General features: G+C 37.9%; 1 protein-coding gene across 3 annotated transcripts in view; it reads right to left on the bottom strand.

Annotated features, from left to right (window-relative positions):
* The window catches only part of Cdk14 (cyclin dependent kinase 14), a 538,666-nt gene that overhangs the window by 124,436 nt on the left and 399,552 nt on the right, over window positions 1–14,678 (bottom strand). For all 3 annotated transcript variants that reach the window (XM_042684715.1, XM_042684719.1, XM_042684716.1), the window contains exon 12: window positions 4,462–4,510. In XM_042684715.1, the coding sequence (XP_042540649.1) occupies window positions 4,462–4,510 (49 nt within the window). The remainder of the gene's footprint in view (window positions 1–4,461; window positions 4,511–14,678) is intronic.

The raw sequence follows: 14,678 nt of genomic DNA on the forward strand, positions 1-14,678 counted from the left end.
AATACAAAATGTTAGGGGTGAGTTCCTGGGGTCAGGGAGAGGTGTGTGAGTAACAAGTTTCACTCGGGCTGTGAATAACTGGCTGACATGTCCGTCAGCTAAAGAACTTTTTGGTCACAAGCCCAGCCTTTATTCTACCACCGGCACACGCCCCAGCAGTGGTGAAGGAGATAGCTAAGCTGCTGGTGTGGGTGGTCAGCCTCCTCTATACATGATTTCCCCCCACAATGGAAGAAGTCCACTTTCTGCTCCATCCTGGTTTATTTTTTGCTACATATAACTTAGACCAAGCATAACAACAGTTCTAGAAGAGATCTCTCCAACCACCCTACCCCATCTGCCAGAGCTGTAACAAAACCAAAACCAGACTACATAGTGGTAAGTCCTTAGGAACATCAGAGTTTTAAAACTGATAACACTGGGTTGGATGGATCATTCGGCCATGAGCATGGCTTTCATTTTAAGCTATAAAATGAAGATCATAGTACTCATCCTGTATTTCAGAAGCCTGCTGCAAGGACAGAGGATGCAACCATATCATGAAAGCAAATTCTGCATTGCAGAAGTCTGTTCGCATGTTAACAACCACTACCTCCTCCATTACCACTGCAGCTGTGAGCAATGAGTTTTGACTAGATTTGTGCCATATGTTTTTACTTTTATGCTGCTGCTATTTCTAGTGATCCAGCATTTGGCAAACTTAGTGATCTTTCTGATTACTTCTGCTTCATCCTTCTGGAACCCTTCCCCCATCTGTGGTTTTGGACAGACTTTAATTCTATCTTCTCTGAGGTTCTCTAGAACGCCCACAAGGGCCTAGAAAGCATCTCCTATTTCAGGTGTTTCTCTTTTCCCTTTTAGGAATCCACTCTGCAATTTCCTGGAACTATTATTCTCTGTTAGGTGGCAAGGGGTTTAGTGGGTCTGAATTACACCACACGCACAAAATGCTTTCAGTAACTGACCCAATGACTCATTCCTGTAAAAGCAAGTGTTCCCAGCAATTACTCTGAATTACAACTTTCAGGGAAGCAGGTAAGCATTGGAGGCCTTCAAACAGTATCATGTACGGGTGTCAAAAGTCAGGAAACCTCCGTTGAACTTACTGCTCATATGTTGAAAACTACATCTTCCAGGAAGCAGACTGTGGTGAGGAACTATACTCCCATGTAGCCTTCTATTGCTGGATTCAATTTCATCAAGGCCATCCTTTCACGTAAGAGGCTGGAATTCCAAATACCTGTTTTGTTCTCTGCTTAAGAGCTCATCATCCCCAATAGATACCCCCCCCCCGCCAAAGTGAATCTGTAATGCAGAGAGTAATTTATTTGAAAATATTATGTGAAGTTTTCAGGCATTAAGTAAAACTGCTATGTTGAAGTAAACAGAATTATAACAAAAATAACAGTGAAGTGGGGGTGGGGGGGAGGAGGAAGTAGAGAAAGATGATCTGACTCAACTCAACTGCTCCCCCTAGTGTACAGACATTGTTCTCACCTTCCTCATTTCCAAGCTGGCAAAGAAATAGGAGAGTACCAATTTATTTTGCAGTTTGTTATTTTGTCAAGGAATTTTTGAATAGAGCAGAATGAAAAACAAGAGCTTTCACTTCTTTGAGAAGGCACTTACTCATATAAAAACATTAAATAGAATACTTCTACTAACAAATACGCAAAGTGAAATTAAGAATAGTCTTCTAAATACTAGCTTAAATATACTGTTTTATATGTAACACAACTATCTAGCAAATTATTTTTAAAATATGGTTTTGGAAGTTAAACATAGTGTCAGATAAAGGGAAGTCCAAGGTAAGTTCAAGAACACCAAGTTAGAAAGCAGCCTATCTCTTCCACGTTATGACTTGTGACTTTGCTGGCAAATTGAACTATATCAGGAATGTGTTTTCTTTTCTATTTTCACATCCCTCAAAATTTAAGTTCTAGGAAAAATCCAGCCATCCTAAACTGAAGATAGATTGTAAGCAGAACTAGCTCCTGGGGGGAAAGCAAGAAAAGGTTACTGTGTACCCATTGTTCTTCCCTTCCCCAGTCCTAGCTGTGTTTTGTCTTGTCTTTTCTGTTTGGAATGCATTTATTTATGTGTCATTCATCAAAGGCAGCTAGTTAGTCTCTTTTAAAAATTTTTTCTTTTCTAGACCCTTCTCCTGTGACTGACTTAGGAGTTTATCCTTGGTTCTCATTTCAATACTTTCAAACATCACAAACTGTTCAGCTGTTAAAAAGTTCCAAAACAAGCAAATATTTTCCTGGAATCTTCCCCCTTCACTTCAGTGGAGAGAATACACTAAGGCTTCTTCTCCAGCCAAAATAATAAAAGACCTGTAAGTGGCTGGAATGCTTAGTTGGTTGCACATACATGCCAATGTCAGACAATGATCAATAGGGAGATTTGGAAGAGTAATAGGAGTGTCTGAACTCCATTGAAATAAAATGGAATGTTTTGAAGGCAGTCAGAAAACAGTATGTATTTTTATAAAAAGAGTTTGTCTCCATTTAGCCTTAAATTCTTTTTGCACAGGAAGCGTCCACATGGACCATAACAGTTTCAGTATGAAAAAATAAAAAGGTTTTTTTTCCTTTGCTGATATAAGCTAGCTAGAAGGAATACAGTTCTTTCTCCTAAAATGAGAGTTGTCAATGATGGCTGCTAAGTCCATCTGGAGGGGGAAAAATCCATATTACAATTAATATATTTGAATTCTTAATTCTCTCTAAATTTCAGTGCATTTGAATTTGCTAAAAGGTAGAGTTCAGCTCTCCAGATTCAGGTCACAACACTGGTGTAACAGAAGGTAATGCTTTGATACTATTTTTTGGTGATGATTGTAATATTAGTATTTCTGAAATAAAACCATAAGGCAACACAAGATGAGATTTAAGGGTACTTAAAAATAGCATGATATTAAATAAACCAGGTTGATAATTTAAAAATCTTACCTTAAACTTAAATATTTTTCTTAAAATATTTAAAAAGTAATCTACAAGTGGGATTCAGTTTATTAAATGACTTAAAATTCATTATATCATCCTAATGGTCCGTTTCCAAATTATATGTAAATGATATGCTACCTATTAACTGTCAGGTTTTCCTGTTACTTCAGATTTAGAAATTCAACTGTTTGACTAGTATGTTCCATGCCCTGGTTTCAATCCCCAGTATCACAAAATAAATGAATAAATAAATGCATAAAAATAAGTGAATAAATAAATAAGTAAAAATGTAAACATTCAACCTTATTACCAGGAATTGTGACATTTTTGTATGTTACTCTGGCAGATAAAACTCTTTAGCAATTCAGAGAGAGGAATGTGCTTGGATCATTAGTTGTCCCTAGTAGATTATTACATGCTTCTATACAGAAGCATAGAATAAGCTCCACCAGTGGTGAGAAAGTTTGGGGGGTGGGCGTGTAAAGGGAGAGGAAAGCGCTGGTGTGCACTGCGTATGGTGTGGCTCCCAGGGGAGATGGCAGGGGTTGAGAACAGATTCTTCAAAGGGAAAACACAAACCTTTTTACTAGGCAAATATGACTATGTTAGTGTGCCCTTCAAAGCACAGAGTTAATAAAAATAGATAGCTTTATCACTTAAATAAATGACTGGCGAGCTTAGCATATTCATTCTACCAGTTCCTCACAATCAACTATACTGACAACAACAATTAAAGGCATTTTAATATGAAAAAGTTCTTTTAGCTTTTATTTCCATAATTCATGGCAACCAAACTTGGACATGACAGAAAAAATGAGATTTTCATATTGAATTTCCCATAGACAAAAACGCTGTGGTCACTGATAATTTATTCATTCAAAGAAGGTCTGGTTATCATTCCCCCCTCTCCCTACACCCCAACCCCCAGCCCATAGCTTGAAGTATGATGCTCAGAACTAAAACCAGAATGACTCGGTGATTCTTGCTTTTCACCTTCTAATGATTTTCTCAGGTGTGCTGGCAATACAACACGAGTAACTTGCAAACACCTAGATCTTTGTATTTTGTGCAATTTTGAAACCAATAAATGAATCTATTTAATCAGAAATAGAGAATAGATATGAAAACAGTACATACACTTCAAGCAATGAATGTATCTAGTATCCTTAAATAAGGTTTAGGGAAAAAATAGGCAAGCTGAAAAAATAGCACAGATATCAATTTTATCTTGCCCCAAAGATGTCAACAACATTTAGCTAAAACTTCAGTCTATTATTGCATTTTAAAAGTGTCATTCTGCATGTACTAAAATGTTTCATAAAGCACAGAATATACTTGTTGGAATATGTAAGAAAATAGATCACTTTTTAACCCACATAGGGTTTATTAATGGTTCAATACTTCAATGAACAAAGGGATGGTTGACTGATTAAAAAAATGGTGTGACAAATCTAACAGCTATAAATATTCAACAAGCTAGAAAGAAAATGAGCAAAATCTGAATACTTACTTATTCCATGCTTGTCTAAGGTTTTTAGAGCTGTACAGGGTAAAACGTTCTGAAAAAAAAAAAAAGAAGAATTGAAAACAATCTTGGCATCAATTGTACATAGTAGAAGCACTTTGAAGATAACTTCCAAAAGAGCATTTGACGCAGTCATAGTTAAGATGAACTATAGCTAGTTTATGGTAAGGCCTTTCTCTTACATTTGAGGAGTTTATAAACCATGAGAGAGAAATATTTTAAATAATGAAAACTTTTATTTGCCTAGGATGATTTACACAGACTAGCTTCTTCAGGAATTATTTGTGTTGACAAAAGAAATGGAAATTTTACTCTCCAAACTCTAAGAAAATTTGCAGAAAAATATTGACACATTGGTCACATAATGCTTGCTAGCTGTTTTCTCTATGAAGATTTCTCTATCCAAATGTAACAATTCTGGGTCTCCTTTCTTATATTTCTTGGTATTAACATATGGCTAAAGGCAAACTCCCCATGTCCTGTCGTGTGCATTTACATTTGTCATTGAACAAACCTTATAGGTTTTTGATTACCAAAGTAAATAATAAAGTAATTTGGGATAGGTATTAGTAACCTTAACTCTTCCCCACTTTCCATTTTTGATGACATAGCAATTGTTAACAGCACCATAGGTCTCTCTCTCTTCATATTTATTTACAAATACACATATATGAGGGGCAAATATTTAAAAATTTTAATTTCAGATTGATTTTATAATAAACTGGCATTTAGTAACACATAGCAATTATTCCTTCAAATCAAGAAAACATAGGTCACATTCCATTGGATACAATTACTGTAACTTATTGGATGACTCTATCGGTGTACTTTCTATTTCTTGTTTTCCTTGCAAACAAAGCTTCAGTGAATATTCTGGCCCATCTATCTCTATACACAATGCTTTCATTTCTGTCAGATAGATTCCTCAATAGAAAATTGCTTGGCAAATAGTACCAACACTTTATATCTTGGTAGAAGCTAAAGGTTTACTTTTAATTTTTCCAGCAGCAAGGTAAAAGCCCCTCTTTCTCCATGTGACTTCCAGTACCAGTTAATGTTCGTGTTTCATATTTCTGTCAAAGCTGGGCTTGATAAAACATCCTTAGGCTTCTTTTCATACCCTTTCTGGCCTGTTTACATTTCCTCTTCTATTTCAAATTTCAGTTTTCACAGCTGGTAGTGATTTTAATATTGGATTGTTGGTCTTGATCAGTTTATACAAGTTTTCTGTATCTGATTAAATTGTCTCATATACTCAGAGTAATGTACCCCATAATGGATCTTTGATCAGTAATACTGTATGATTACAATGGAGCTGATAGGTGCCCTGTAGTGATATTGTAGTCATTGCAGTGTCATAGCACAATGTAGTTACACTGGTATACACACACACTGTGCTGCCAGCTGTATAAAAGCATAGCAGATATAATTATCAGATAATTATTCATAATATATTACTTGTAAATGCTAATAGATAACTATGTTACTTGTTTACAAAATTATATGCCCATGTGTGAGTGTGTGTGTGTGTGTGTGTGTTTGTGTGTGTGTGATTACCAGGCTTTGAAATCAAGTTCTTGAGCTCTTCCTTAGCTTTCTTTTGTCAGTTGTGGGACTTGAACTCAGGTCTGGGTGCTGTCCCTGGGCCTCTTTGTGCTCAAGGCTAGTGCTCTGCCAGTTGAGTCACAATGCCACTTTTGATTTTCTGGCAGTTAAATGGAGATAAGAGTCTCATGGAATTTCCTGCCTAGGATGGCTTGAAACCACAGTCCTCCTGAGTAGCTAGGATTACAAATGTGAGCCACTGGTACATGGCTTCCTTGGCTTTTTTGTTCACTGTTGGTGAGCTGTCTCTTGAACCACATCTCCAGTCCAGCTTCCTTGTTATTTGAGATGGAGTCTCATAGACTTTTTTGTTTCTGAGCAGGCTGGCTTTGAACTGCAATCTTTACAGTTAAATCTCCTGAGTAGCTGGGATTACAGGTTTGAAATATCAAGGTATCAGCATCAACTCTTCCATGTATTATTGTTCTATTTATCACACTATATTCTTATTGCTATTTTAGAGCATACCCTTTTTATATACTTACATACATATCATCTCTCATCTCTCTAAATATATACATATTTATATATGTGTACAATATATTTAATATATTTTACTATAGTGTATATGTCTACATCTATATCTATAGTTATATCTCTATGTAAAGCCCAGGTAGGACCTTGAAGAGGAGTTTCAGAAGAAATGCTTCTATCATGAGAAACAACAGATAACTTCATGTGGTTTCTTTTCCCTGGGGGCCTTCCAGTGGAATGATGTATGAGCTGAAGACAATGATAATGATTATTCTGCCCTGTGTATATTATTTTTAATTATTATGCATTAGTTATATAAGGGGTGTTGTATTGTGATATTTCCAGACATGTACACAATGTTTCTCACCTTCCCTATCGCTGTCCCTTATCCCTCCCCCTTCTTTTTTTTGGGGGGGGGTGTCTGGTCGTGGGGCCTGGACTCAGGGCACTGTCCCTCAGCTCTTCAGCTCAAGGCTAGCACTCTACCATTTGAGCCCCAGCGCCATTTCCGGCTTTTTTCTTTTTGTTTATGTGGTGCTGAGGAATCGAACCCAGGGCCTCATGTATGCAAGGCAAGCACTCTACCACTGAGCCACTTTCCCAGCCCCTCCCTCCCCCTTCTTAAAACAATCCCAATAGGTTTAACTTTTCTGTCTTATACCTGTAATAAACTACTGAAAGCACATTCATGTTTATTCGCCTTCTTCACAAATGTTAATTTACAAGAATGTCTAAAAAGTGAAAAAGGACAAGGGTTTTTACAATAGAAAAAAATCTTAACAGAGTAAGAACATTAACAGGGATGTTTTGATATAGCTGTACAATGACTATTTTAAGGTAAATGTTATTTTTGAAGAATTTAAAGCTTACAAAAAGTTTGTAAAATAATGAAGTTATAGTAAACTAAGATTATTTCTTGAAAGCAATTGTTATGGGTTTCGTGTGGCATTTAAAGTCTGCAGCATTGCACAGTAGCATTCTCCGCCTTGTCACGCACTGATTCACCTAGGACTTCCCTACCTGCAAGCGTTACTCACGGTTAAGTGTCCTGTGTAAATATATACAAAAGATCCTTGGGATAGAGGAATGTGTGGTTCTAAAGAGACTATCACTAAGGAAAACACATAAATGCTCAGCATCTACAACTTAGTGCTCTAGATTTATTCAAATTTGCCTATTCTATGTACAGCATGTCTGAGTATCTACAACTTAAAATTGAATGGAGCTGTGCTTCAGTGGCTCACGCCTATAATCCTGGCTACTCTGGAGGCTGAGGTCTGAGGATTGTGATTGAAGCCAGTCTGGGCAGAAAAGTCCCTGTGAGTGAGACTCTTATCTCCAAAGAACCACTCAAAAATTGGAAGTAGTGCTGTGGCTCAAGTGGTAGAGCAATAGCCTTAAGCACAAAGAAGCTCAGGGACAGCACCCTGGCCCTGAGTTCAAGCCTGACAATTGACAAAAAAAAAAAAAAAAAAAACGAATAGAGAAAACCACATTAGTGTCACAAATTTAATGCTGTTCACATGAATACTGTGCACCAAAAAACTAGATTTGTTTTATGTTGATCTATGGTGATTCCAAAGGTATCTAACATGTATTACTCATGGAGTTTCTGAGATATTTTTCTTTTTTTCTTTTGATTGGTCATGGGGCTTGAACTCTGGGCCTGGGCGCTGTCCCTCAGCAATTCAGCTCAAGGCTACTGCTCTACCACTTGAGCCACAGCACCACTTCCGGTCTTTTCTATTTATGTGGTGCTGAGGAATCGAACTCAGGGTCTCATGCATGCAAGGCAAGCACCCTATCACTGAACCACCTTCCCAGCCCCTCAGAGATATTTTTCTAAGCAGGGATAACTAAATATTTCACCATCTCTAGGTGCCAGCCTGGATCAGAGCAGATACCAGAAGTCCTGATCCAAGGGTATTTGCTAGCTTAGAGCAGCCCTGATGAGACTTCCATTTTCCTGATACAGGCAGAAGTGCTCATCAACAGTTAGGATTTATTTCGTTCAGAAGAATATATAATTTCTCAATTTATTCATTACCAGAAAACATTATAAGTTGCAACAGAGCTCAGCAAATTAGTATTTGACGATGAAATGACAAGAGCAGGAGAAACTAGAGGGCTATTCTATCAAGTTTTTATAAAAATAATAAGAAACTCTCATATTAAAAATTAATTACATCAGAGTACTTGTAAAATGAATTTGATTCTCTTGACTTTGGATTCCCCACAAAGCAATTTTAATAATTTCTTGATGAGCAAGAATTCTATTATAGATAAAATTAATACAATCTTGCATTTACAAGTAAATTATAATCCTTAGCAATTAGTAAATGCACATAAATATTACTTCTAAGAGGCTCCTCTATTTATAGCTTAACAAGGTATGCTAATATAATCTTTTCTGGAAATACCCTATATCAACGTTAGTAATGCACGAGAGACAACTTGATAGTAAACCATGCTAATAAAAAAATAAAAAAGATTGGATCTTCATTCTCATTATATTACCTTCCATCATTATTCACATGAACATTTTAATGCTTTTAGCAAATATTGCCTGGGAACCTATGTGTCAGGTGACGCACATAAAATGCATGGAGACATAACAATGATTAAATGCAGATCAGTAGAAGAAAAACATAAATACAGACTTATAGATGGAGAGTAGGAACTACTACAAGGTAGAACCAGAAACAGGTGCTGGAGCCACTAAATACATCTGCTTCTTTTCCAAATGAAGACAAGATAAACCCAAATATCTGTAGCTGGCTCCAAGAACACACAGGACCTAACCACTCACACCCACTATCTTCTGCATCTTAACTGCTAAAGCTCACAATTTCAAGTGGAGCTATTTCTAACATTTTCTGCAGTGACCATTACATTTATAGTATGTCTAAAAGATCATACTTTAAAAGCTACTTTCATCCATGAATAAAAATAATGTCCCATTAGAATGAAAGCAACACATTAAGCTCTGGGAGGTTTGGAAACAAAAGAGATGTTTAATACCCTAACACAGTATTTCATAAAATAGGCAATCACCTGCCTATAAATAAGATTCAAGATTTGCATATGAATATTATACACCATTCACCTTCAGATAAGTTTATTCTCACTTGCTACTTTAATGTTTAATTTCTCCTTCCAATTATGTTTAAACTAGAAGTTTAGATCATCATTATTTAAAGCATTGGCTAATTCATAGCATAACTGAGAAGTGCAATTAATTTCAACCTGCAGGCTGATTTTCACCTTCTCCCCTTGTTGCAGGTACATTGCAGAGAATGTTCACAACACAGCTGGAGACCAGGGAGAAAGAAGAGCCTGCAGAGGAATCACTGGCTACATTAGGTATCATGACATGGGAGATGTGTGAGGAGGGGGGAAGCTGGAAAAGTTTTCCTCAAATCCAGGGCTTGTGCTCTGCAGTGTCTTGTTATTCCACAAGAAAGCAAGCAGAGAACAAGATTACACAGTGTAAAGTCTCCTAGCTTAAAATAGCAAGACCTAATATGGCTTAAAGCACTGTGAAAGCAAACTGTAGCCCTCATAAAGATAGAATCTGTTTGGATTTCATCCATGTGTTTATAAGTATACATATATGTATTATAGGTATGCTTATAGGTATGCTCCAAGAGAATAACCTTAAAATTTATTCTCATTGTTCTCTTATTACCTATCATTTTATATCTTACAAGATATTGCTTAGTTTTTAGCTTCAATAACGGGAGGATATATGAATAAAAAGTTTTACTGACCAAACAACCAACGAAAACCTCTAGACTGTGCAAAGGTCTTGAAATGTTGAACCAGGAATCACAGAGAATACTTTTCTTTTCAGACAAGGGGACAGACAAGGGTGGCAACAGAGGAGATCACAAAAAGGCTCAAACTTCAGCAGTATATCTGTTACAGAGTTGATAACACACAATAATAGCTCCTCATAATAATAATGATAAGTAAACATTAGTTTATAAATCAATATACGTTGATTATGCCTCTAATTCCATATGCAATACTAAGTTCTAATATCATTAGTTCTAAAAAATGTATTTGACTATCTACAATTTAAATTTAGGATTACTTTGCCTCTTAATAAATGCATTCACTTTTACTGAGCCGGTAAGATAGTAGTACAGATTTAAGCAAAGAGCTGGGGTTATTCTAAAGGGCACCCTGTCATCCAGTAGAGATTTATTGGCAGGTTCATGCTTTGGGATACAGTGGAGGAAAAGACTCCAGTACTTCATAAGGATAAACAGCTAGGATAGCTAGTCCTGAATTATTTTGGTTACATTTCAAATGAGTGTCCTAATTATGTATGTCACCCTCAAATCCTTTTGGATAGAAGGCACAAGTACTCACTCTCTTTCATTGTACTTATTCTGTGTCTGCTATGTCTACTGTATGCAGACACTATGAGTACAGCAGTACACTAAACACACAAGGATTTAAGTAGTCTCTGATAAATCATGCAAACCAGAGAGCTAAAGAACCCCTCAACGAAGAAACCCATATTCCATATAAATTTCTATAAACAAGCATTCTATTCAATTCATTCATGTATGCAAACATGGGTTTGTGAGCAACAGAGCTCTTGGTGAGGTGTCCTATCTCCCCACACTGTGTCAAGGCTCTCCAAAACCTTTTTGTCTAGAGAAGTACACTCAATCAACTGGGCATATATTAAAGCCAAAAATGTAAGATTCACAAACAGGAACAAATTTGCAGCTCCCACAAAATGTAGAAAGTTCTCCAAAGAGGAAAAAAAGAGTAGCAGGAGTGTGTGTGTGTGTGTGTGTGTGTGTGTGTGTGTGTGTACATGTGTGTGACTCTTGACTCTGCGTGTGTATATGTGTGTGACTGTGTAACTGTGTGACTGTGTGTGTGAGACTGTGTGACTCTGTGTGTGTATATGTGTGTGTCTGTGTGTCTGTGTGGCTGTGTGTGTGTGTGTGTGTGTGTGTGTGTGTGTGTGTGTGTGTGGTCCCCCCATTCCAGAGGATCTGCAAGCTGTGCAGGTCCAACCAACCAGGCATTGTCATCACTTCATCTTACCCTTGCACAATGAAGGCCAGAAAGGCTCAGTTGCCTGAGACTGTGATACAGGCCAGGGCTAGAGCCTGAACTAGGACTCTGCTCTTTGTGTCCCATTAGCCACAAGGGCACACTCAATTCTCCCATTTGATATTTAGCAAACATTTCCTGTATCCTATGTGGTTTTCAAATATGAGCTCACTTTAAACTCATAATAATGCTGTAGAGTAGGGGTGACTGGCTCTATTTTATATGTGTAGAAACTGCGGTATCAGACATCGAACACCAATACTGCTCATAAGTGGCAAAGCTGTCTGAACCTAACATTTCTTCATGTTGAGACACACGACATTTTACCCTGAAGTGAATCAAGCCAACGCAAGCAGATTAAACTCCTTCAGCAGCCACAAAATGTGCACACTAATGATCTCCAGGTTTCCTCCTCCCAATACTTGCTACCTGCTGTTCAGATGTCTCTCATTTTAGTTAAAGAGAACAAATCTTACACTCATAGAAAAGCCAAGACCAGTATCTTTCAAATTCTAGTGATCCTGGATACAGTACCTAAACTTCCTGTGCCTCAGCTTCCCCACATCGCAGATGACATCCTCCCTTAGAGAGATCAAATCCTACCTTACATCCAACCTTACAGAATGCACAGAGGAAAGTGCATCTCAAGAGCTGACAATAATCAGTCAGCCTTTACTACTGTCATCATAGCTAATACGAATATTCCTTAAGGCTGACCACCTAATACAATTACGTAAAAATATACCTGGGAGACATGGTATCTAGAAAGCAGTGTTGTTCCAGTTATGCTAAATAATTCTTTTCAGGCAACAGGTAAATGAGTGAACCACAGACATGTTGATGATCTCACCATTTCTGCTGCATAATTCTGAGATTATTTTTTTCAGTGCAAGAATTGAACCGAGGGCTTTAGACACACTAGACAACCACTCTACCACTGAATTGTATCTCTAGCCCTTGTGAATTTTTGTTTGTTTTTCTTTGAGACCGAATCTCACTATGTAGCTTAGGCTAGTCTTGAAGTCACTATATAGTCCAGTCTGGCTTTGAACTCATGATTTTCCTACCTCTGGCTTCCAAATGCTGGTATTATAGGCATGTATCACCACATTAGGTAGTAACTCTTTGTGATTCTAGTGTACTAGTAGAAAGTGAAACTTGGTGTTCTAAGAGAGTATCAATTCTTTTTCATGGTACAGATTATTAAATGAAATACCAGCTGATCTAGAGACATAGCATATGTATTCACACACACACACACACACACACACACACACACACGCCCTTAATATTATCCACTGCAAACATTATCTCTTGTTAGCTACAGAAAGGGGACTTTTGTCAGTTCCAACAACCCACCAATTTCATTAGTAGTTCATTGACCTGTCTTGAATATTTGGGGAATAAAATATTACTTGCAAGCTGGGTGCCAAGGGCTCACGCCTGTAATCCTAACTACTCAGGAGGCTGAGATCTGAGGAATATGGTTCAAAGCCAACCCTGGCAGGAAAGTCTGTGAGAATTTTATCTCCAGTAAACTACTCAGAAATAGCTAGAAGTGGCGCTGTGGCTCAAGTGGTAGAGCCTTGAGCACAAAGAGACCAAGGGATAGTGCTCAGGCCCTGAGTTCAAGCCCCAGGACTTGCATCCTACATAATGGATAGTTAGGTTTTTCTTTCATCTCTACATTATTTTATAGACATGTATTTATTTGTCTTAAAGGAACCCTAGGATAACTGTCTAGTGAGTTTTTAAACAAACAACAGGACAATATGAGTTTGATTCACTTCTCTTAGCCAGGAATAGCTGGTAAGTCTAAAAGTGAGAAGATTTGGTAGGAGAGACTGAATTATTCAGCAAATGACCCTCCCTCTCCTCATGAGTGGGCTAGATACGTTTCTATGTTTCCCTGATAGCCTGTGTCTCCAGTGGAATGCCAGTTTTCTGTTGATCAATAGAGGCTTGAAATGTGGCTATGGAATTGGGGCTGCTCTCTGGACTTCTCCCTTTCACCAGAAGCAGAGCATTCTTCCACAACTGCTACTCCAAGGAGAATGAGTAGCATGTAGGACATACCTGAGTTGGACTAACTTTTGGCTAGTTAACTGGAGATGCAGTCTTGTGGATTATTTTCTAAGGCTGACTTTGAATCTCTGGATTTTGGGAGCTAAGTAGCTAGGATTACAGACATCAACCACTCAGTGCCTGATTATCCCACATTTCTCTGGACTGACTAACAAGATTTCTGTCTGCTTTTTTCTTCTTTTTTACTAAATATAATTTTTATTGTATGATACTATACAGAGGGGTTACAGTTTCATGAGTAAGGTAATGAGTACATTTCCTATGGAGCATTGTTACCTCCTCCTTTGTTTTTCCTCTACTATCCCTTCCCTCCCCACCTCCTCAACTCCACCCTCCCTCCCCTACCCTGGAGTTGTAAGGTTCATTTTCAACACAGTGTCTTGTACGTCTCATTGCTATAATGGGTCAACCTGTATCCTTATTTCAGCATGTTGTTAATATATCAGTGGCCATATCCAGAGCCTTTCATATCAAACCCTTGGCAGAAGGGTTTGATCTCTGTGTTTGTGTCTTTGCTGCTGGTGTGACAATAATTTCCCTTGAGTCAAAGCTGGCCGTGATAGTCTCTCTCAACCCAGAGCTGTAGGCATGAAGGACAGATTAAATGGAGTTCACACGTGAAATGAAGCCTCTTTGCAGCTTGGCAACAGGTATGTGACCTCCATAGCCAGCATGTCTTTTTGAAAACACAAAACATCAACTTCCTCCCCTCTCAAAATCCTCCAGCAATTTATCTCACATTCCAAATAAAATCCCAACTCCTCTTTGGAGCCCTCCTCTGTCTCTCCCTGCTTTCCCTCTCACACGTCTCCATCCACACTTGAAACGTGTAATTTGTAATCTGTTCATTGGAACATGGGCTCCACAGGGAAAGAAGCTTGTTTCTTGGTTCACAGCTGTATGGTCAGCACCTTCAATGTGCCAGGCACAGCGCTCAGTATGAATGGTGCTCCTCAGCC

The sequence above is a fragment of the Dipodomys spectabilis genome, unplaced genomic scaffold (assembly GCF_019054845.1).
Source record: "Dipodomys spectabilis isolate Male_0828 unplaced genomic scaffold, ASM1905484v1 ptg000089l, whole genome shotgun sequence".
Classification (NCBI taxonomy): Eukaryota; Metazoa; Chordata; class Mammalia; order Rodentia; family Heteromyidae; genus Dipodomys; species Dipodomys spectabilis.